At 32.1% G+C, this 25,929-nt stretch overlaps 2 protein-coding genes across 2 annotated transcripts in view; one reads left to right on the top strand and one right to left on the bottom strand.

The window, feature by feature from the left end:
* LOC143057897 (orexin receptor type 2-like) overlaps positions 1 to 4,402 on the top strand; it is a 30,759-nt gene extending 26,357 nt beyond the window's left edge. Inside the window, exons 5-6 of the mRNA XM_076231359.1 lie at positions 1,603 to 1,729; positions 2,970 to 4,402. Of these exons, the coding sequence (XP_076087474.1) occupies positions 1,603 to 1,729; positions 2,970 to 3,386 (544 nt within the window). The 3' untranslated portion in view covers positions 3,387 to 4,402. The remainder of the gene's footprint in view (positions 1 to 1,602; positions 1,730 to 2,969) is intronic.
* Positions 4,403 to 12,378: 7,976 nt separating this feature from the next.
* LOC143066447 (uncharacterized) lies at positions 12,379 to 24,816 on the bottom strand. The gene is made up of 3 exons (XM_076239397.1): positions 24,790 to 24,816; positions 22,711 to 23,802; positions 12,379 to 13,154 (listed from the first exon to the last, which is right to left on the bottom strand). Exons 1-3 carry the CDS (start codon positions 24,814 to 24,816, stop codon positions 12,852 to 12,854), a joined length of 1,422 nt encoding a protein of 473 aa, XP_076095512.1. The 3' UTR covers positions 12,379 to 12,851.
* Between the last annotated feature and the right edge of the window lie 1,113 nt (positions 24,817 to 25,929).

Below are 25,929 nucleotides of genomic sequence, written 5' to 3'. Positions count from 1 at the left end.
TCCCGGTTTACCTATGTGCATATGTTTACACTTATCGGGGATGAAACTTTAATAGCCAGGTATCACTCCATTGTGATAGTTTATTTAAGTCACTTTGTAATTGAGTTTTATCCTCTTTCTGACTAATTGTGTTAAAAATTTTAGTATCATCTGCAAAGACTATACGTCGGAATCAATCATGTTTGGAAGGTCATTTATGAAAATTACAAAAAGTAGAGGCCCAAGCACAGATCCTTGAGGTATACCTGAAGTTACTTTTGACCATGATGGTGTTTTATTGTTTATTGAAACGTGTTGTACCCTGTCACTTAGAAAACTATAGACCCAATTCAGAACTGAAAGTTCTGTGCCATATGCTCTGAGTTTGTTCATTAGTCTTTTGTGCGGAACATTGTCGAATGCTTTCATATATTCCATGTAAATAACATCGATAGATTTCCCATTATCAAGGGCTTCTAGCCGCTTGTCCAATACATTTAAAAGTTGAAGAGATGTAGATCTGCCTGATATAAATCCATATTGACGATCAGTAAAGAATTTGTTGCTTTTCATATGTTTGACAATATGTTCACGTACCAATTTTTCCATTACTTTGCACACCACTGAGGTTAGGCTGACAGGGGTATAAGTACCAGCAGTACATTTTTGTCCTTTCTGTAAAAAAAGCGCTAGTTTGTGCTTCTTTCCATCTACTTGGAACAGTACTGTTTGTTATTGATTGGTTGAATATTATGCATAATGGTGTTGATATTGATTCTGCTAACTCTAAGAGTATTCTTGGGTGTATCCTATCTGGTTCCCGAGATTTTTTAACCTTCAGTCCCTTAAAAGTATCTTAGCTATTTCTTCCTTATTTATATTCATTTGTAGTATTTTATTTTTAGTGTTTTTTTATTGGTAAGGTAGGTACTTCTCCTTCGGGTTCTTTTGTGAAGACACTGTTGAAAAAGTTGCTAAAATTTCAGCCTTTTTTTTTGTATTCGTCGGTATTTCTAGATGTTTCTTCGTTTTGGTCTGTTAATAGTTCACCTATTCCTGATCTTGTTTTAGACTTGGACTTTATGTATTTCCATATCGCTTTTAGATTTTTCTTAGCATTTGTTGACAGTTTCTTTTCATGTTCCCTTTTCAGTTTATTTGTCATCGTCTTTACCTGATTTCGTACTTTATTGTATTCCAATCTTATACTTGGGTCTTTAGTAGCAATTGATTTCCTACATAGAGAGTTTTATTCTTTATTTTCTCTTTAATTTTGTTGTCTATATAAAATTCACTCTTTCTTTTAGTCGAGGTTTTATTTTATCTCTAATAATTTCTCATGAAATTTTTCTTAATTTTTATCTATATGATCATCTTTGATATTGAGTAGAAGGTTATATGCAATATAATTTGTTTCTGATACATGGTTGACCACACGTATTTTAAATGACTGTTATCGATGAAAAATTGACTAGCTTACCGGTTTTTATTTATAAAAAATCAGCATTTAAACATTATTTTTTTTTGAATTATTTCTTAATCTTGAAACTATTGAAACAATTCATTGTAATGCTCCAATGTTTACAATTGTAAAGTAATATGTAATTCTTTTTATGTTTACAGCGAATGTCAATATTCATGTTCTGAACGCTTAAAGTCTTCTTCAAATGGAGATAGTAACGGGAAAATGAAAGTTTCGACCAAAAAACCACCTGCAGCCAACGATGATGATGCAAGAACTAGAAAACAGGTGAGCATATGGGTGAGCACATTAGGATAACAGTACACGTCATCATATAGGAGATTTCACAGTGAGAAGATGACGCTATCATAATAGTCAATTTTAAACTTTCAATTTATACATTATATTAATACAACTTTATAGGAGCCTTAGTTTAACCAATAAATTAATACATTAAACGGGTGAAAAGAATAACCAAAAAATGCTGAATGAACAGGCGAACAAGGACAAACAACTAGGAAGAACAAAATCGTACCGATAGCTTGACACAATACACCCACACGATGTAATGGAATTAAACTATTTTCACGACTCCCCCACCCTCTCTTTGTCTATCTTTCAATATAGACCATATGTCATAAAAAAAAAAAACATACAATAAAACATGCACTGTGTTCCTCAACGTTTAGACTGCAATACACACGATGCGCTGATACATATTATCGAGCCCATGCATTGTTAATTTTTAATTTTATACTTTTTATAATTTGGATATATGTTTTAAGTATGTTATAACTCAAATATGAGAATTAAAGTCAATTCGTGAACATGAAATTGACAGCTAATGCCCATTTAAACACAAAAAATAATTGAACAAAAACTTAGTATACATAAAACTTTAAAAAAAAACAATGACATCATTTGTATTTGTCAGGTTTTGTGAACCGTTTTTTAACTCTACCTTTAAGCTTGATTATTTTGTTAGAATGCTTTTTTGATGAATCAATAATATCCCTGTGAACTCTAAGAAGCAAGCCTTATCATCCCTTCGTTGGGAAAACGCTAAAGTCTCAGATGAATTAGATGTCAAAAATGTGTTCTCTCCCAAATTTAAAGTTCGTTTCCTTTATCGCTTGAACAAACTTATTGTTGTCCTTAGTATGTTCTTATCATATATCTTGACGTTCTACCGCTTTTTTCAATATAATTTATATAAGGTTCATAGGACCCTTCCTCATAAAATGTAAGTGTTCTTTTAATGATTGTCAACGCCGTTCCGCTAAACTATTTTCTTATTTACGAAATTGGACAATCGGACATTCTGGAGTACAGACAAATCCTTATCTAATTTTCTTTGATTGCGAAATATATTATTAAAATACTTTAAAATTAAAGTACAAATTTACCAACAAACAATAAAATGAGCTATAATGACTTATGTCCCCTTCTTGCCCCTGTCTCTTACGTCATTGAGTTAAGTCTTGAATCGACAACTAGTTATTTCAGAAACATTTCTTTTTTGTTTCAGGTCATCATGATGTTGATCGTGGTAGTGTTTCTCTTTGCTGTTTGCTGGGGTCCAATACTGATTAATAATGTACTTGTAGCTTTTGGTATCCTCAGTGACATTCACGACAAGGCATACTTGAAGCATATGAGGACTGCGTTCTCATTAATGTCGTATGCAAACAGTTGTATAAATCCAATTGTTTATGGGTTTATGTCGAAAAACTTCAGAGACACCTTCAAACATGCAATAAATAACTGTCTTAAGAGAGGATCCTCTATGGCAAGGCTTCCATATGTTACAGATATCACTAGAGGGTCCATTCTAAAGTCCAGTAATAGCGCCGGAAGTGACGAAAAAGATACAGGATTCGTCCGCGTTGACAATAACAAAGGAAATCATACTGCAGTTGAGATGAAACCTATTCGATATGAATAGAGATGACAAAAGATTTACATATCTCGCGTTGGTAGTTAGGTTATCATTATGCTCTGAGATGTATATAAACTCTGTATACATGTTTAGCGTAAATTGTGATGCTATGTGTCAATTCAAAAGATGTATAATAAATTGTTTAGTTTTTTATAAGGTTTATGTCGGCATTGCATTTCAAGAAATACTCAACAGAAGAAGATCAAGCAGTATTCAAATTTATCATTGAATGTGTAGAAATATTCATCGTAAGCACGAATATTAAGGACACTGTGGATACATATAAATGAATATAGCGTACCAGGACATTATCTGTTGAGATAATTTTGGTGATAGTTGATAAATTCGCGACCGTGATTTGAATATACCTTTAACGATGCAACCTGTACACAATTTTTAAAGGTAACTATGTAAAAATGGACAAAGGCGAGAAGTCTATTGATGTTTAACGAAGAAAAAAGTAATTACCAACCTATGTATTAACAACATGACTTTTTGTATGACTGAAGATGAAATTAATGAATTATACTCTCAGGTATTTTTTTTTCGAAAAAGGAAGTATAAATATTCCAGATTGTTTGGGAAAAGAAGAGCAAGGAAAGTGTTACACACATATTAAGAAAAAAAAATTGAAACCTGCATTCTGCCATCAGTTCGAATGTGTGTCCTTGCTTTCCATTAGTAGGCGTGCAAACTATTCAAAATTGATGTATGCAGTCAAAATTCAGGTTTTGTAATGTGAACAAGGGCAAGGGACGCGACTATTTTTTTAACTACATGACGACATTGTATCAATGAATTAATCAACAATAGACCATTTCCATTATACCGACAACACAGTTTATATTTTTTGACAGGTTACCTTCTCTGTGGTTAGAAATCCTGGTACTCGGTCAAGCAAGAGCAACGTAATTAAGTAAACTGAATATTTAACCGATACAATTTTGAGGGAGGGTTAACTGTTCAATGCTTTCTATACATGACTAAATCATCAGAAACCAGTAAACTCCCCCCCCCCCCCCCCCCCCCAAAAAAAAATAATAAAAGAATTGCACCGTTTTTATATTTCATTTTACTTCCTTTGGTTGCTCGGAATTGACCGAGTACCAGAATGTCTTACCACAGAGTAGGTATCCTGTCGAAAAATATAGAACCCGGAGTCAAGAGTCGGTATTATGAAAATAGACTATCAAAAATAGTATAATACGTTCGTAATATTAACATTTCTATGGATTTTATTACTTGTATTGTTAATTTCAAACACGACGAATTACAAGATGTAAGAAAACTTTTATAAGAGGATCTAAGTACAATATTTATTGGATATCAAACTTAAGCTGTCTGCAAAAATAATAAATATAAAATTATTCATAGCACTTTCGTTTTGTATCTTATAAAATCTTTTAAAAGTGCACATGCAAACAAGAGACAAACTTTACCTATAATGGTTTAGTTTTACACACATTGTGACTTGGATGGAGAGTTGTCTCAATGGCACTCATACCACATCTTTCTATATCTATATTATGTAACGTACCTATGCATTTGATGTTAATTTAAAAGTCAGAATAGTTTAGAGGTAATGAATTAATGAAAATAAAACAATGCCATTCTTTTACAGTTTTGCCTTAATCTTACGTGCAATTCAGTGTACTTAACATATAGTGACGAAGATATGATTTCTGAATTAGAATGGCAGGATATCGCATAAGATTGTTCACCTAGGGTTTCTGCATATCAAATATTATCTTACCTCCTATACATTTCCAGGAATATGATTGGTTAAATGCGTCCGCGTGCAAGCCGTGTATATTTGATATTAGGTTAGTAGGGAGGAGGGGCTTATCTCACACACGGTTAGTAGTGGAGTTACGTCCCTTTATATTCCATATTAGGCAAAAAGGGGTCGGGGCTTATTTCATACACGGTTAGTAATGGTGTTATGTCCCTTTATAAAAACAAAACGGTACTGAGAAAAAATCTTAAAAGTTCCAACAGACGAAGAAATTGATGATTAAGATTGAAATAAATTCATGAAACACATTTAAACCTTACAAGTCGTTATTGTTGGCATCTGTTTTTTGTAGGATCAATGGAAGTATTTTCTTAATGCTAACAGTATTGAAGACTTGCTCATTTTGAGAATCACTAGTCTTAATTTCACACGTTCAGATAGTCGGTAAGATAAATTCGTTACATAGTGTGCTAGTGACGTAAAACGGTATATATGGGGTCAGTAAATTCCATAAATTCCATGTGGAATTTACTGACCCCATATATACCGTATTAGGTCACTAGCACACTATGTAACTAATAATACAATATAAATATGACGTTTGAAATGAGTGATGAGTGGCTGATTATCGTTCATCGTTAAATATAACATACATATTCAGTACATAGCAAATACCTTTCAAGATTGAAAGTGTCCAACTTTGTTCTAGTCTGCATGATTATTATTACACTAACCAGACACTTTACTAGGACTTTGACGTTAGTGGTTTTTGCTGCCACTATTCTTGTGCGTGCTTATTTGTAAAACAGGAAATATAATGACTAATTCGAGAATCGAAACAACGGCTTCCGGACACACTCAAGGTGAGAAAACTAATGTTTGGGAAAATACAAAACTTAGATATTGGTTTCAAAATCAAAATTCAGCCAGGAGTTGTAATGTGGTCACGGGCGTTGTATTGCTTTCTTGTTGTAGTAGAGTAACACTGAAAAGTGAATGTTTTAACTAAAACGGTGGATTACGTGACAGCATTGTATCAATGAATTAATTAACAATAAAAAACAGTTTTAAGTTCTTAATGTTCACTTTCTATGGATTTCAATGCTGGTATAGTTAAATCCATACATGACGAATTACAAGATGTAAGAATAATTTATTTAGGAAGATTTAAGGGCAAAATTGATTGGCTACTCGATATCAAAAATAAGCTGCTCACTCATGTAACGCTCTAATATTTTAGAGGTGATGAAAACAAAATAATGCCATTCTTTAACAGTTAAGTCTAAAGTGCGGTGCAATGTATCAAATTTCAGTACAAGCTTCCTTCAGCCGCTTTTTCAACAAGTGGCTGCATTTTTAAATATGGGCTTTAACCCCGCCACATTATTTATGTATGTGCCTGTCCCAAGTCAGGAGCCTGTAATTTAGTGGTTGTCGTTTGTTTATGTGTTACATATTTGTTTTTCGTTATTTTTTTTACATAAATAAGGCCGTTAGTTTTCTCGTTTGAATTGTTTTACATTGTCTTATCGGGGCCTATTATAGCCGACTATACGGTATGGGCTTTGCTCATTGTTGAAGGCCGTACGGTGACCTATAGTTGTTAATGTCTGTGTCATTTTGGTCTTTTGTGGATAGTTGTCTCATCGGCAATCATACCACATCTTCTTTTTTATATTTGCAGTAGCGCCCCCATATCCATAAAAGTATCATGTGAAAAGTAAAATCTCAAAAATACTGAACTCTGAGGAAAATTCAAACCGGAAAGTCCCTAATCAAAGGCAAAATCAAAAGCTAAAAAAAAAATCAAACGAATGGATAACAATTGTCATATTCCTGACTTGGTACAGATATACACTTTTGTACAAAACTGTTTTCTACCTTTTCCTAAAATTTACAAACATGATTTCAAAAGAAACAAAAGTTAAAACATTTCATTGTACTATAATTTTAAGTCACTTATGCTGCACATAAGTTTATTTTTAAAATATAATATCAATGTTTATTGCATGGAAGAATCATTTCATTCTGATTAAATAATTACAGAAACCTGTAGCTTTTGCTGATAAATGATAAATCTTTTATATAAACAAGTATTTTTTTCATGAATATTTCTTACAAAAGTATCATTTGTCAACACATTGGAATCCGCAAACAAAAGCTGTTCTATTCAATTCAGATTATTGATTGCAATAATTCGTGTATAATGAATATCTATCAGAAACATTTTTAGATAGTAATCGCTGCATTCAGTTTTTCTTTTAAAACAAAAAAAGAAAAGAAACTTTTACATTACTTATACATGTAATGTCTTTCTCATGTAAAATTTTTATTTAATATGTTTTATTAAATGTATTCATTTTTTCTAAATTACAGAAAGCGTTTATTAAAGCTAGAACACCACGGTAAAAAATGTAGGACATAATTTCATTGGTTTTTAAACACGATAAAGACCACAAAACGGTTGGGAGCATGATACTAAAGGATCAGTAAAGTAGGAATCGTATATATTATTAAGTATTGTAAAATATAAAAAATACGAAATAAGTAAGTTGCAAAAATATTCATAATGTAGGACACCGGTAAAATAGGAAGAAGGTTAGAATAATTCAGCATGTTTTCTACGGAAGAAAAAAATCGAGGCAGAGTAAGAAAGATTAAAAAGAAAGTGGTTTTTTTTTTAATTTTATTTATTATTTACCTACACCTTGACGTGGTTCAATATATATCAAGAGAAACCCCTTATCTGTTTGTTATTTAACTTTATTTCAAATGTTTGCGATGGTTTTTATTATTGAGAAAAATACGACAAAACAGGGGTATATAGGTTAATAGTTGAAGGCCGTACGGTGACCTATAGTTGTTAATGTCTGTCATTTTGGTCTTTTGTGGATAGTTGTCTAATTGGCAATCATACCACATCTTCTTTTTTATAATAGTTTTATTTGTCTACACCAAATTTTGGGTCACCAATGATCTTCAACTATTTACTTGTTTGGTTTTGCCTGGTACCTTTGATACATATTAACATGTCAAAATGTCCTATTGTACTTTTTAATTGTGTATTTCCATGTCCTGAAGATTTTTGCATTTATTTGTACTGTAGTCCTGTCATGTAATGTTGTCGCTTAAATGTTATATTTAACATTGCCATAAGCGCGAGATGTTTGGCTATCCGCAAAACCAGCCATTATTTTCTTAAAATGTCCTGTACCAAGTCAGGAAAATGGCCATTGTTATTTTATAGTTCGTTTCTGTGTTTGTTACATTTTAGTGTTGTGTTTATGTGATTACCTTAGCTGTATTTGGCAAAACTTTTTAGGAATGTTTGGTCCTCAATGCTTTTCAACTTATTTGGCCCTTTAAATATTTTTTTATTCGAGCCTTTTGAGTCTATGATGAGTCTTTTAGAGACGAAACGCGCGCCTGGCGTAATTATAAAAAGGACAAGGTATGATAAGGGGCATTTTTGGCCCCCTCTTCAAATGACTTCATATTCAATCCATCATTAGTCTATGCATAGTGACTTAAAAAAATGTTGAACATTTTGTGTTTATGTGATTATTTAGTTGCCTAGCAACGGGTTTGATGAAACCAACTATAATATCCATCTTTATTGCAATTGCCCAAGGAAAAGACTTCTGAATCTATTAAAATGAATGGTAATGTGTTACCAAACACTTGAATATTTACCATTGTTGGGTCTATCATTTTAAAAAGTTCTTAATAGTAACCTAGCAACCACAATGTTGCCAAGTGACCACAAATAAGTACCTTTTTATCCAATGTTATCCATAAAAAAAAATGAAAAAATCAAATGTTTTCATACAACTCATATTAAGTCGACTCCTATATTGATATATTAAGAAACAATGTTTGCATGAAAAAACAATTTGATTTTGTATCTATATAATCCGTCAAATCAACCCGAGTTTTCCTTAGCAACGCATAGTTAGTTTTAAGTTAACAGTTGAAGAACATTTAAAAAGATGTTTAGTATCACTGAGTGTAATTTTTAAGTTTGAAACGTGGAACTAAAGGATATTTATGAGTACCTTTAGTGCAGATGTGCAATTCTAATATAATTCTTAATTCAGTGTTTCCATGGTTACACAGGAACGTATCCATGATATAATATCTTGCTTAGCAACCATCGCAAATCAGATAAAATAATTTTTATGCATATCTAAGTATGTATTTTCATGTAAAAGAGAGACAGCAGATACATATTTTTTTAGTTTTGCATACTGTATAATAATCTAAGATTCTTTGCTGCTAACAACAGCCTTATGACATGTATCAATTTTATTTATTATTTACCTACACCTTGACGTGGTTCAATATATATCAAGAGAAACCCCTTATCTGTTTGTTATTTAACTTTATTTCAAATGTTTGCGATGGTTTTTATTATTGAGAAAAATACGACAAAACAGGGGTATATAGGTTAATAGTTGAAGGCCGTACGGTGACCTATAGTTGTTAATGTCTGTCATTTTGGTCTTTTGTGGATAGTTGTCTAATTGTCAATCATACCACATCTTCTTTTTTATAATAGTTTTATTTGTCTACACCAAATTTTGGGTCACCAATGATCTTCAACTATTTACTTGTTTGGCTTTGCCTGGTACCTTTGATACATATTAACATGTCAAAATGTCCTATTGTACTTTTTAATTGTGTATTTCCATGTCCTGAAGATTTTTGCATTTATTTGTACTGTAGTCCTGTCATGTAATGTTGTCGCTTAAATGTTATATTTAACATTGCCATAAACGCGGGATGTTTGGCTATCCGCAAAACCAGCCATTATTTTCTTAAAATGTCCTGTACCAAGTCAGGAAAATGGCCATTGTTATTTTATAGTTCGCTTCTGTGTTTGTTACATTTTAGTGTTGTGTTTATGTGATTACCTTAGCTGTATTTGGCAAAACTTTTTAGGAATGTTTGGTCCTCAATGCTTTTCAACTTATTTGGCCCTTTAAACATTTTTTTATTCGAGCCTTTTGAGTCTATGATGAGTCTTTTAGAGACGAAACGCGCGCCTGGCGTAATTATAATCCTGGTATCTATGATGAGTTTATTTATGTCGTAGTTCTCCTCTTAAATTTGATGTGTTTCCCTCAGTTTTAGTTTGTTACCCGGTTTTGTTTTTTTTTCTCAATCGATTTATGAATTTTGTTATATTGACTTTGTTTAATTGTTAAACCCCTTTATGCGCATAAGGTACCATACCACGTATGTTTTTCTCATTTTGAAGATATGTATATCTGTATTTGTCTTTTAAGGTTTTATCGTCTATAAGATAAGATAAGATAATATATATTTTAACCGGAAAACATCTTACATCAGTTGGTCATAGAACGCCTTGTGTTACTAACACATGTTATATGGGCTTTTCTGGCATTTTAACAAATCGGCCCTTCGTTGTGATACAGATGCAATAGCCTCTTGATGCTTTACCTACAATCACGATTTGTAGTGTAATTGCTTTGTTCTGTGGTGTTGTTTTTTTTTTCTGAGGTACCGATGCAGGAATGGTGGTAAACATGTCATTACTAGTATCTACACAGTTAGTGAATTTGCGATAAAACTGCTGTTGACTGCAGTTGTTACACATAATACCATGTTCAAAAAAGGTTTCGAAAAATTGTTTGTGTTGTTTTGAAACTTGTATACAATGGCCTCGTTTTAAGTTATGTGTATATTACACACGCAGCATTTGGGCTTCATTGCTATATAACAAATTTTCGTGTTATGGGTTATGTACAGGCACCTACATCAGTTTGACGGCAGTTGTTCCTTGCATATAAAATGCAATATGTCTAAGCGAGATTCGAACCTTATCTTCAAAACAGTCTTTGATTAGTAGTTTTCTGCTCTTTTTTTTTTTTTTTATCTTTATTATATTCACAATTCATATATACATATCACAGTTTGAATTACACAAAAATAAAAACATTGCCATTAGTTATTGTTTTTTCTCTGAAATGAATCATATTTGAAACATTAATTATATATTGTGTGAAATATTTGTCTCGAACATGATTGCCTGATTATCAACTTTTGTATACTCATATTTATATATATATATATATATATATATATATATATATATATATATATATATATATATATATATATATATATATCAATTCATATATCATATTCAATCTCTATCTAATCTAACATTCAGCTCATACATTCAAAATTATAAAAAGCTTACACAAAATTGATGGAGCCACGGCGACGCTGGGTTATACTGTCTTATTTAGAAGCTATATCAGTACAATTTAGCGATGTTACAATTTTTTTTTTATTAAAAAGTTCTTTTTTATGTAATAAGGACACACCAAACCAATTTCATTTTTGAGGGGGAAAGTAGTATAAATACAACGGTCACAAAAAAACATAACTTTTTTTTTGGTTTGAAATGTCCTTCTTAGGGAATTCCCTTTTTTTTCACCTAAAATCACCATAAATTCCGCATATTGGACTTTCATCCTTTTTGAGGGTTAAATTGACTATTTATCACACATATTATAATATATGTAAATCGAGATATTGATAAAAAAAACATTTTTATTTTTTGTTTTTATAGTAAATTCTATTTTGAAATTGGCCCTTCTGTGAAAAAAAATCACGACAAATTGGCCCTACCTCTTTATTGAAAATCTTGTCAAAATGCTAATCTGGTGTAGCAAAATTTATACCAGTAAAGTTATTTTTAAAACATGCCGTTTTTTTTTAAATACAGTTCGTTGTAAATCATTCATTACTTTATTGATATATGTATCAATATATGTAAATATATGATCTCAGGCTATCCTTATTCTTACAAAATTGTGTGTATGTCATTATCATCTAACATAGATAATTTGCATCTTTAGTTTTGTTTAGTTAAGTATACAGACGCTTATAGTTTAAGGTTGTTTAAAATGTTTACTCGTGTTGTTTCCAAATTTCCATGGGACCGCCATTGTTGTGACTTGTCATTTCTAAACGCTGATCTTCTTTCGATGATGACATCAAGGAAAGCACCTTTCATTATTTGCTTTTCGAATACATAAATTAAAATGGAATATTATTAAAAAAAAAATAAGAAAATGTGCTATGGTTGCCAATCAGACATCTCCATGTACCAGAACGATCACACACATACATTTTAATCTTAAATATGATATTATAAAAATATACTGCTATTCATAAGATATGCATTATAAATTAGTGCATTTCTCAAAAATGCAAAAATATTGTGGTAAAGTTTCAACCTGTTAAATGTTCAAAATAGGTCTCGTAGATCAGTGGTTCCTATAATGTAAATTCTTGAGCACCAATCGTACTTATTTTTATCAACATCCTTTTTAAAAACTTTCTTAACATAGCAAATGCTTTGTTTTTTAGTGTTTTAAAGTTTACTAATAAAGATAAATAATGGCCTGTAAATATATCCCTTCACCTCCTCCTCTTTTAATATAAGAACTATATTTTACTACCGTGTGACACGGGTGTTCCGTTGCGGAGGAATTTACGAAGAAAAGAAAGAAAAGTTTACATATACATGTAATTAAAAGTGGGCAAACCAGGATGACACCTTATTTTTATGAACAACTTTCGCCTCTAATCTAAAATTAATTAACGTATCCTCAACGTGAAGAGCAAAACAAAGTATTTCTAAGAATCAATACAAATTACTCGATTTATTTTTTTCCTGTATCAACATACTCCTTTTTCTCCTATCTTTTGTCAATTGACAAAACTTCGACATGATTATCTTTTGTCTCATTATTATCATTTCGATGCATTAGTTGAACATTACTTTTAACTGTTTCTGCTTTCGTGACGCGTTTATATTTTACTGTGTTGTCTCTTTCAATATTGATTGTAAAACCGTCGTCCAATTCCTCTCGAATATCTTGAGAGTCAGATCTCAGTTTTATATTATTAAAATGTTCTGATTGTTTGTTTTCCACATCATCCTCCAACAATTCCAAAGGTGGTGTATAAGATTTGTTAGCATCTTGATATCCCTGGTTTTCCTAAAAGAAAATGTAAGCGTTATCAATTTCAAATCTTTTTTTTGTCACTGTGAAATACTTCGAATATTGAAAAATCTAAACCCCGGCCAACTTATCCAAATTTGATTTGAATTATATGTATTGCCATATCTTGAAAGAGAATGCACCATGAGGAAAATCTATATGAAGTTATATATTAGATAGAATAACAATCTCCAATTTAACGGTAAATGTCATACTGGAGAGTTTCAACATTTTGGATCGCATATAACCGATCACTGCAAATGGTGCCGACACTTTGTAAACATGCGTCCGAAGTGGGTTTTTTTCCTCTCAATTTCCCTTCAATAAGAACGCTCAAAGCTGAATATTTGAAAGTAAATGATGTAAAAGAACCGAAACAATTAAAGTAATGGGAGGTTGATAAATGCATAGTGATTTTTACATTATGCTAATTTTAAAATACACATGTATATTGACGTAAAGTTTTATCTGCTTCATATATATAAAAAAAAAAGATGTAGTATGATAGCCAATGAGACAACTCTCCACGTGAGACCAAAAATACAATCTAACAACGAACTATAAAAATCACTTGAAAAAGGCTAAACTCATCAGATGGATACAAATAAAAATACATGTCAAATAACATAGATTGGACGTGGCCGGGTACTTGCAGCTGGTTTGAAGCCACTAACAACACATTTTAAAACACAAACATGCATCTAAGACTAAATTATCAATCAGTACACATCCAACACCTAATGGATTTAGTGTAAAGACGTCAAAAGCAGTCAGAGAAAAACAAGACCTTGTGCAATGCCAAGATATCGACAGATTGTAGATCTATGAATGTATATATGTATATAACAATAATATTTGCTTTTAATTTACTGATAACAAAATCATAATTAATTATAATAAAAACAATATTCAATGATCGAATTACAGTGTTGAATTGGTTACCTTTTAGAATAAGTTTATTTAAAGGATCGATAAGTTCACCAGGATCGTTTCTGATTTTCAAGGCTTGGTAAACAACATCTCCGTAAAAATAAGGATATATACTATCCCGTTTGAAATAAGTTTTCTACGTGTACAACCAAACTTCAAAACCAAATCTATATATCTATTAAAGAATTTAATAAATGTTTTAGGTAATTTGTTGTAACGAATCACTGACTTAGTAATGTAAAAGTATTACAAAGATTTCGTTCATTTTATCCAAAACGTCACAACAAACACACGCATAGCGAGCGAACGAGTTGTGATATATAAACAACACGGTAAGATGGTGCCAAACGACCATCATCATCCAAAACAGGAAAATTTACAATCTAAAACGTCCTTTATGTTGTAAATTTTAGTGTACAGTGCAATGTGTAAACCTGAAATATCTAAATCTCAGAAAGGACAGTTATTACCGTTTATATTTGATTTATTAAAAGTAAGTTTCTTTGGGAAAGAATATTCTTGATTATTTAACGAAAAAAAATCATTAAGATAACGGTAAGTGTTGTGGAATTTATCGATAAAATGCAATTACTTAAGTCCGGTCTTTATTGAGTTTGATTAAATTTGCGCCCACAAGAATAACCGCAACCTGTCGATAAACGTACATAAATGACGGGGGGCCGGGGGGGGGGGGGGGGGGGGGGCAAGGGGTTTAACTGTAATGCTGTTAATGGGTAATTTTATTCTTTGTTATCTGTTTTTTTCTGAAAATATATTTACTGTTAGATGTTATTGTCTTATTCTTTGTTACTTGTTATAGGACTTTTATTTTTATTGTCATCTGTTATTGTGAGATTGTATTTGCTGTTAACTGTTATTGAAATTTGGAATGTTACCATTTTGACAGCCAATCTTAAGTAGAAATTGAAGAAAATTGAACATTGTGATTTGGATAGAGAGTTGTCTCATTGACACACATACCACATCTTCTTATTATCACTATTTGGGTCTTTCCACTAGTGATATAGAGGTCACGTATTTGCAGAAGGATTCCAGTAACATACATAACATAAACATATTTAAAAACAGACGTGTCCAGGACGATTACGGTATACATTATTATTATTCTTTGTAATAAATTCCATTTGTGAACATGTTTTTAGATGTATAATGTTGTACGAATTAAATTTGTACAGAAAAAGGTACAAACTATAATAGTTTGTATTTTGACTTTGTACACATTTTTTGTACAAATTATAATTTGTATTTTAACTTTGTACACATTTTTTGTACTGTTACACCACTGCCCAAGGTTAAGGAAGGGTTTGGCACCAACTAACATGTTTAACCCCGCCACATTCTATATGTGGCTGTCCCAAGTCAGGAGCCTGTAATTCAGTGGTTGTTTTCGTTCATTATTTTGTAGATAAATAAGGCTGTTAAATTTCTCGTTTGAATTGTTTTTCGTTTGTCATTTCAAGGCCTTTTATATCTGACTATGCAGTATCGGTTTGCTCATAGTCGAAGGCGGTATGATGAGCTATAGTTGTTAAATTATGTGTCTTTTTGTCTCTTTTGGAGAGTTGTCTCATTGGCAATCATACCACACCTCCTTTTATACTTGTTTACAAAATACAAAAATAGTATATTTGTATCATTTGTTTGAGCTGTGAGTGAAATATTGCCTTTGGGAATTACACAACATCGTTTGCTTTAAGCATTCACATTTAGAAGTGCAACTCCTCCTCTATGTATTTACATGAAAGAGAACCCTGTCTATCATTTTTTTAAAGCTTTTTAAATGGTTCACATTGTGAAAAGTGAAGCTCAGAAACTGTTGCTGCAAATAATAACGTGTCTTGAACAGCTTCAATTTAATTTCTCGACAAACTATCCTGTAAATAAGTGAATATTTATGTCTCTGTTTAGTTAAGGCCTAGCTAGATCCATACAACCAGTTATATAATAAGATCTACTGTATTGGTCCTGGGCCGGACTGATTTTAAGATTTCATTTACTGTTATCTGTTATTGTCCCTTTTCAATTCCTTGTTATCTGTTTTAAGCAAAATCAATTTACTGTTTTGCTGTTATTTTACCCCCCACCCCACCCCCTTTTTACCCCCCCCCCCCCCTCATAAATATTATCAAGAAGAAAATAAAACAGATCCAATCATCTCATCACACCTCTTGTGAGTATAAAAATAGCATATTTACCTTTCTCATTAAAGAAGAAGACTTTAAATGAGTAGCACCTAATATATTTATTTGCATTCGGATTTACCAAACGACCATTTAATTAAATAAATCATTTGTTTGATAAGAATTTGTGGAATGTGTAGTGTAAAGAGTATAGAAAAATCAAAACTGTCAACAGAAACAAAAGCACGTTATTTATCTAAATCATCCGAAGAATTTCTTACACTAAAAAAATAATTAATTCCACTATTTTCTTTTTTTTTCTATTACAAAAGTTAATGATAGAAGTTAAGGAAGTAGTTAAAACCAATGAAATATACGTTGGATAACACTTACAAGAGGTCGAGATGAAAGGATTAAAATATCTATTTATAACCAATACATCGTAAGGACTTTCAAATGTTTAGAAGAAGCCTGAAGCTGTGATGTGGTTATAATATGTTTGTTTACTATAGGGCATGGACTTGAATGAAGATGAATTTAAAATTTCACTCTTAAGAACGTCAATGTATTATTTACGGCATACCACCACCATATTATTGGCTGCTTTGTCGGACGGCACAAACACAAACTGCTTTGAAATTTCGTAAATATAAAAAAGAAGATGTGGTATGATCTGTCGGAAAGCTGACCCCGGTTTGATTGCATATGAAATAACTCTCCACAAGAGACCAAAATGACACAGAAATTAACAACTATGGGTCACCGTACGGCCTTCAACAATGAACAAAGCCCATACCGCATAGTCAGCTATAAAGGGTCCCGAAATGACAATGTAAAACAATCCGAACGAGAAACTAACGGCATTATTTATGTACAAAAAATGAACGAAACACAAATATGTAACACATAAACAAACGACAACCACTGAATTACAGGTTCCTGACTTGGGACAGGCACATGCATACATATTGTGGCGGGGTTGAACATGTTAGCGGGATCCCAACCCTTCCCTAACCTGGGACATTGGTAAAGTTTGTTTCTTATTCTAGAATTAGGCGTAATATTCTTTTTTTTATATATATCTGAATTATTTTCAAAATGTGATATTCGAGTATCCACAACATTTATACATTCATTTAAATAAAAATCAAGAGATTTTTCATCTGATTTCCCCCGTTCACACCAATTACAATACGGTCAAAATCGTCTTCTTATGATCTGACAACACTATTTCCAATCTATTTTAGATAATTTGGTACTTTTTTCAAAAAAATTCTAAGCTCTCGATCTTAAACGAAATTGAGGGCCCCATAATAACATTGCCATTGGGATCATGTCTAAAATTCGACGATTCCGAGTTGTGAGCTAAAAGAATATTATTAGTGCGGTGACAGAAGTGTAAAAAGTCGTCTAGATTTCGAGTTTAATCTCCCCAAATAACACACGGCTAAAAATGGTCTTATCTTAAAGACAAATATGTCTTCTTTAGTTTTTGCCCTGTCGTCAGAATTTCGTACGGTCACTTTTTTCTAAAAAGTCGTTTTAATGACTGGTAGTATATTGGAGAGTTTCAACCCCCCTTTTTCAAAATGAAAAAATGTGTATGCTTGCTTACATTTAATTGAAATAGTTTTTCCTGAAGCTATTTTTATATGTCAAAATATTCTATTCATTGTTTTATTTTCTTCTAATCTATAAAATTTGTAAAGTTTAGACTATTTAAAATTGAGGTAATTTTAATTGCAAATTCAGACTCAAACTTTAGTTTCTTCTTCATAGTAGTAATAAAAAGTATCCCATAATATTTTAAGCATTTAGTATTTAATAAAACTAATTAGTGATAAAAATTTCGGAACCAAAATATGAACAAAAACTTAAGAAATCAATGGAAAAAGAATGGAGTAAAAATCTTCAATTTCAACACGGAACTCAATCACTTACCTTCCGTCACATTTTGTGTATTTATTTAGTCAATAATTTGCTCTCAAATGATATATGAACTATTTGAATGAATGCTTGTTGGTGAGAAACTCATTATTAAAAGGTACTTGATTTTTGTAATAATGTATATGCTTCTCATTTATTTTTTATATATTTCTCTCATAATTATCCACTGTCACTCCTTCATTGTATATATGTTATTGTAGTTAGTCTTTAATTTGTTGCCATAACCATTTACTGTCAATGTGTTAGTGCTAATAAAGTTATCTTATCTTATGAAATTACTACCTTTTTCGCTATTATATACACATATTTTCAATTAAAGTGCATTGATATATGCCACATACTTTGTTTGCATATGTTTATATTCTATGTTTTTTCGTTGTAAAACATCAAATATACTTTGTCAGAAAAGTCTTATTGTAAAATCAAAACAATTGACGGATAGTTTCAGTAAATAGTCCGTGATATGTCAAGTCCCTTGCAACTTGCTTCAAAGAAAAGACAAAAGTCGTTACATTTTATGCAGTGCATAATAGGCCAAAAAAAAACTCGATTGAAATTTTGAGTCAATTTACCAGTTTAGGGAAGTCGATTTATCTGCATTGCATAAAAGATTGGATGAGGTGAACATCAAGATGTTTCATGCGATACCTGTTAATTTCAAGTTGAAGAACTCGAGGCAGTTTATCATCGTTCATGCTACAAAACCTACACAAGTAAACATATTTGTTCCCCCTTTTAGAGCGAGGAAGCTTCTAGTCTGATATTTAAAGACGACAAACAATTATCTGACTGTTGTCCCTCAGTTTCGGGTATTTGTACACGTTCTAGAATGCAGTCGTTCAACTGGAGCGCTTGATTATTCTGTTGCAACAAAACATTTTAGAAAGATAAGAAATTACTCAAGTTTGAATCAGATGAGCGTATTAAAATTGTTTTATCCGTGTCAGATAAAGTTAAAGTTGAAATAGTTTCCCATCCATCTTTTAAACTTCAAGCACTCTGTCATTTTGGTTGCATTACAAATTATTTGCTTGAAACGAACAAAAAAATCTAATCCCTTCGAAGCAGATATCTCAAGACACGATACTGCTTTTATTAATTTTATTTTGGCTATTGACAACGATTAAATGGTCATTCCTCATGACACCGTTACTTGATAAATATAGATTATTTCTTCCGCCTGATTCTAATTTAAAATATTCTACATGTAAAATGCAGTCTAAACTCATTTATTTCTATAGAAATTCAGTTGTCAAACAACTTCAACAAGTTCAAGGCAAATATAACATAATATTTAGTAGCAAAATAACTATTTAAGATGCCATATAAGCTTCTAGTCAATTGAAAATTGACATCAAAATCTCAATGTCAACGGTAATAGACACAAACAACGGACTGCTGCAAGTTTACTTAGAAAAGACATCGAAACTCTTAGAAGACTACCCAACTTTGGATGAATTGTCCCTTCCTTCTTAATTCAGTCAATGCATTCGTATTTATTGCAATTCATTCTATGGTTACTCAATGAAACTGCATACAGCCAAGACTATTCTCAGGAAATGGCACCAGAGAAATTGTGGAAACTCTAAGCAATTGTTGAGGCAATCGTTTTTGTTTTACTCCTTTTCATTTAGGATCGGCTTTAATTACAAATGTACCATGAGTTTGGTTCAAACCACCTTGTTGAAACATTGAATGCCAATGGATTTTATGCTTCTTAAAGTAAAGTGCGACGCTATCTAATGTGTTGCCAACCATGAAATTGAGCGAATTCAAGATAGTGTGTACGTCTCGTATAATGTTTCCCCAGCATCTTTGCAGACAAGTCATCACACCTTCCTAAACCCCCTTTTAGATCTCTGTTAAATCTTGGATGAATTGATAGGGATGGTTTGAAGCTGATTTATTTTTAGGAACAAATGTCTTCGGACTTCCTACAATACCTTGTCTGTATTTGTAAAGAAAAACTCAAAATAACGTGTTTGCTTTGAGCAGAACCTTTCATGTGCAGACCTGTGGCCATGAGTGAAATGTGTAGAAATATTAAAACATGTCTTGTGACGGTTGATGAAAATGAAGATGATGGCGATAACGGTTGATTTGGTATAAAGCTTGTTGCACTGGTACACACGGTTCCAGCCCCGAGGTTAGGGGAGTGTTGGCGTGCCCTTACAAAAGTTAAACCCCGCCACTATCTGTATGTGTCTGTTTCAAGTCACGAGACGGTAATGCAGTGTTTGTCGTTTGTTTCTATATACTATATTTGTTTCTTTCTTATTTATTTTGTACATCAATCAGGCCGTTAGATTTTTTGTTTGTTTTACATTATTCATTTCGAGAATTGAAGACTATGTGCAGTATGAGTTTTACTCATTGTTGTAGCCCGTACGGGATCTATAATTGTTTTATGACTCATTTGGTCTCATTTGGAGAGTTGTCTCATTTGCAATCATATCACATCTTCTTTTTTTATATGGAATACTTTAAAGGTTTGTGGTACGTTGCAAGGGGGAAAAGGGGGGAATATAGTTACAAAACCTATAATGTAATAGATATTATCCAGAGTAAAATACACAACAAACGATAATACTATGGTAGCAGTAATAATTGTGAAAAAAAACCCAAATGCAACGAGTAGTCTATAAAAAACCTGAAGTATCCGCAAATTCAATTTGAGGTCATATTTGACTGGAGTGTTCTATGGCTTTGGTTTGATGACTCATTCGCTGTGATAGTTTAAAAAATAGTTTTAAAGTATTGTCCTGCATGACACTTGATTTTTACCTGAAATTGATATTTTTTATAAGGTTAAGGTGCTCTAAACATTTTATAGGTTGAAAACTTGATTTTTGAAGTTTTGTTTATAAAACGTCGGTTTAGGATTTTTTTTGATAAAAAAAATCTCAATGATTAAGGTTTATGTATAAAAACAAACATTTCTAAAGCCAAAACAGTATCATTTGTATTTAGGTAGAGTTTAGAAACAGAAAAAAATGTCAAAATTGAAACCCTCCCAAATTTTCACAGATTTTTACATATGACCTTTGACCTCAATTTAAAAAAAAATGTGACCATATCAAGTCCTGACGACAGGCATATTATCATAGTACACGATTTCCTCTTTCCAATGATATATTATGTAGGTGTGTGTTCGGTGGGGAGATTAAATTCAAAAAAATCTGCCTTCAGTCACCGCACTATATCTTCTACTTTGACATCTGATGTTATTGACGTATAATTAAAGATTTAACTTCTGCTTAGTTTGTTTTATGTTGATGCATTAATAGGAAGTTCTGTATTATCAAAAAAGGAGGTAAATGTATTCAATACCTCTGTTAGTATATTTAATTAATGAAGACTAAAATCTTTTCTTTTGTGAACATTCCTTGGAAGCCTCTGATAATTTCAGAAATTTCATAACGAGCTATATATATATTACATAGAATTCATAAGAATCTCACGTGAAGTTTTTAAATGAATTTCAAGTGAACTTTATCAAGAAAAATGATATTATTCATTATTCAGATTTAATTTGAAATTTTAGATGTTATTTGATTTTAAAAAAATATTTATAAACATCTGTAAATTTCACGAAACAAGAAATCAAGTATATTCACTTAAGTTCACGTGCCACTCACATGAACTGACCTCACGTGAGTTGCACGTATTAGCTCTTATGAAACGAACTTCACGTGAATATCACTTCAGATTCATATGCATTTAAATTCACGTGAAAAGTAAAATCACAAAAATACTGAACTCAGAGAAAAATCAAATCGGAAAGTCCCTAATCACATGGCAAAATCGAATGACAAAACACATCAAAAACGAATGGACAAGAACTGTCATATTCCTGACTTGGTACAGGCATTTTCAAATGTAGAAAATGATGGATTAAACCTGGTTTTATAGCGCTAAATCTCTCACTTTGTTGACAGTCTCATCAAATTCCGTTATATTTACAATGATGCGTGAACTAAATAGACATAATAAACTACCATTTTGCCATTTTTTAATATTATTATTTTGTATCCTTATTGGTTATACAGCTCCCATATTTTCTTATTGACTCCTGTTAAAACTATATTAAGGAATAATCAATAGGTATAATCAATCAGCGTACAATAAATATCTATACAGCAAAGAAACTTGTTGAAAATCACATCTTTTTATATCTTTATCTACTATGTATATTAACCTCGTGAACGCCCAATATCATTTACGGATTATATAAAAAAGACGATGTGGTATGATTGCCAATGAGAAAACTCTCCACAAGAGACCAAAACTATAGTGGCATTTACTACTTTCTATACACTCGGCTCCGTTTGCAACATATCCAGAAGGACATATTCCATAACAATGAACACGCGGTTTTGAACTGTAATCCTTAATTATGACTTAGTGGAAAAAAAATCGGGGACAATCGTCTAAACAGTTTATTACAGCTATTACTTTATATAATAGCTGGTTGGTTTCTAAATAAGCAATATAAACATTTTCATCTGAAAGTGATATTTATTCTAAAATCTTACCTGCTTATGAGTTAATGTGCATTTCTTTCTTCTGGATGACCATCCATTAAAGCAGGTAGCAATATATACGAAAGTTAGTAATATAACTATAAACAGAATGCATACAACTAGAAATGTAATGAATATGTTCATCGACATACATGACTTATTGCCGTACTCAATTGTCAGATCTGGACATTTGTCATAACATCTATTATTGTAAGTAAAGTGGTTTTTATCGTGGCATTTACTACTTTCTATACATTCGGTTCCGTTTGCAACATATCCAGAAGGACATATTCCATAACAATGAACACGCGGTTTTGAACTGAAATCCTTATGACTAAGTGGAAAAGATAGAGGACACTCGTCTAAACAGTTCATTCCAGCTATTACTTTTTGTTGTGGACATTCTTTTATGCAATCTGATCCGTCTAAATAAAACGTTGATGAGCATTTGTTTGTACATCTTTTGCCAATTTCCAACTGTTCTTGATAAATATGATAGGGACATTTTTTTGTATTTTTACAAGAGCTTTCGATAATCAATCTATTGGTCGGGCATTTTTCCACACAAATGTCATCCATTAATAATAAATGATTCGGACATGTATCATAACACTTCTTGCCTTGATTTGTAATTTCGTAAACAGCGCTTGGGTTATGACAAACTTTCACACATTGATTCTTTTCAAGATAAGGCATGTCAGTTGGACATTGTTTATCACAAAAATACTCATTTATTACTGTTCCGTTTGGGCACATTTTCAGGCATTTTATTATATTTGCTTTCTGCAGCAGCTCTTTATCTAATGGTTGAATGTTGCCGTAAGGATATGAAGTAGGACATTTTTCAATGCAAGTAAATAAGTGGGTTTTTAGTTTGCCAGGGCATTTGTCGTAACACGTTTCATTGTAAATGTATGAATTGTTTGGACAACTTTCCACACATTGATATATCCCATATCCTTTACCGTTTTTTGTGTAATTTATTGGATGCGTACCAGGACATTCATATACACAAGACGTATTAAATATGAAATTTGCTTCCGTTGGACAGGACGTAACACATTTCGTATTATTATAAATAAATGTATCACCAGGACACGATTGCTTGCAAATATATTTCACATGTTTCTTATAAGGGTAAAATTCATCTGTTGTTGTATTTTTGTAGACGTATGGAAGATTTCCATAACACGAAGGTACGCATGTAGAATTAAATTCATATTTTGCTCCTGTAGGGCAGATGTTGATACACTCTTTGCTTAACGTTGATAGTTTCGGACACGACTCCAAACAAATATTCACATGCTGCTCTTCGTATGGCTTACGGTGATCCCAAAACACTGTTCTGGAGGTAAACGGAAGATCGCCGTCACATTTACTAACACATGTCTTATTGTGCTGGTATTTCACCTCGTCAGGGCATTTGTCGAAACAAGTTTCATTATAAACATAAGTAGTGTTTGGACAACTTTTTACACAATAATAAATTCCATGTCTGTTACCATTTTTAGTGTAATTTACCGGGTTTGTAAATGGACATTCACGTACACAAGATGAATTGAATATTAAATTTGCATCCGATGGACAACTGGAAACACATTCGTTATCTTTGTAAATAAATGTATCTCGAGGACATAATTGTTTGCACATATATTTTATATGTTTCAAATGAGGATATACTTCATCACTAGTAGTTTGCTTGTATGTGTATGGCAGAAGTCCAGAACATAAAGGTACACAAGAAGAATTAAATTCATATTTTTCTTCATTTGGACAGACATCAACACACTCTCTGTTTAAAGTCTGTAGATTCGGACACACGTGAAGACAGATATTTTTATGAGTAAACGGAAGGCCACCGCCACATTTACTTTTACATGTACTATTGTGCTGGTATTTTGCCTGAGCTGAGCACATCGAGACACATTTTGTGCCATAATATAATGTTTCGCATCTACCGACACACGAGTAATCGAAAGTATTCCTTTGCATAAACCTATAATCAGTTGGGCATGATTTGTAACATGTTTTATTGAACCTATAGTGTGCATCAAAAGGACAATAGTCTATACAAGTATTATTGTAAATTACATTAGAACAATTGTTGACACATGTCATCGTTGTTCCAAAATTTGTAATTGGTTGTAAGAAAGAATTTTTGTCTGGACATTCTTCCACGCATGTTCCATTAGAATTAATTCTGGCATTGGTTGGACATTGAATCTTACAAATATTTTTATAAAGCAGTGTGGCAGGTTTTTCATAACGATAATACGTGTTCTTATATTTCCCTAAAATCCAAGGAATACTTAGCTCGACATCACATGAATTTACACATATATATGACGCACGTCCTAAACGGTTGATATCTCGTCGTACAAAATCTTCGTTTCTTGGATACAGATATGGATGCGATTTTGGACATTTTTCTACGCAGGTCTTGTTGAATAAGTGTTTACCGCTTGGACAAAACTCTACACAAACGTTTACATTGACAACTGTTTGATCTGGGCATGATTGCCTGCACATTGGAATGATGCTGTATTTCGAAATCTTAGTTGCAATAAACCCGTGGGTTTTGGGGCAGAAATTATAACATGTATTGTTCAATAAATATGGGGAAGTTCGAGGACATTTAGTGTTACATGTTGATTTATCTGACACATATGTAAAAACTGGGCAACTGTGTAGACAATAGTTAAACGATTTCGAACGAAAAACGAACGGATGGGTATCCGGACACTTATTATAACAAACTTTTTTTCCAGTTAGACAAATTCCTGTACAGTTATCAGCGATAACATATGGAGCTTCTTCAGGGCATGTAAGCACGCACGTATCATTATATGTTACTGTATATTCTGGACATGCTTTTACACAATTTGTTTGATAGCAGTATGGAAAATTACCACCACAAAGCATTCCTAGACAGCTAAATTCGTTATCGATCAAACAGTATCTAGCAAGGTCAGTCTCAAACTTCCTGGAATGTGAAGGACATGTACTTATACAGGTCTGCTGATAAATTGCTTCATCTGAAGGACATGCACTTGTGCAGATATTGACATCTGTTCGTTTTACTTCTGTTGGTAAGCACATTATACATATAACCTAAAACAAAATGTTTAAAAAAAAGTATTTTAAAGTAAATTTAGTTAATTCGATTTTTTTTCTATAAATGAACTTTATCATATACTTAATAGAACAATGAAATAAGGTAACGGAGTGCCT

Source organism: Mytilus galloprovincialis, chromosome 1 (genome assembly GCF_965363235.1).
Source record: "Mytilus galloprovincialis chromosome 1, xbMytGall1.hap1.1, whole genome shotgun sequence".
Classification (NCBI taxonomy): domain Eukaryota; kingdom Metazoa; phylum Mollusca; class Bivalvia; order Mytilida; family Mytilidae; genus Mytilus; species Mytilus galloprovincialis.
This window is presented reverse-complemented; position numbering and strand designations above follow the sequence as displayed.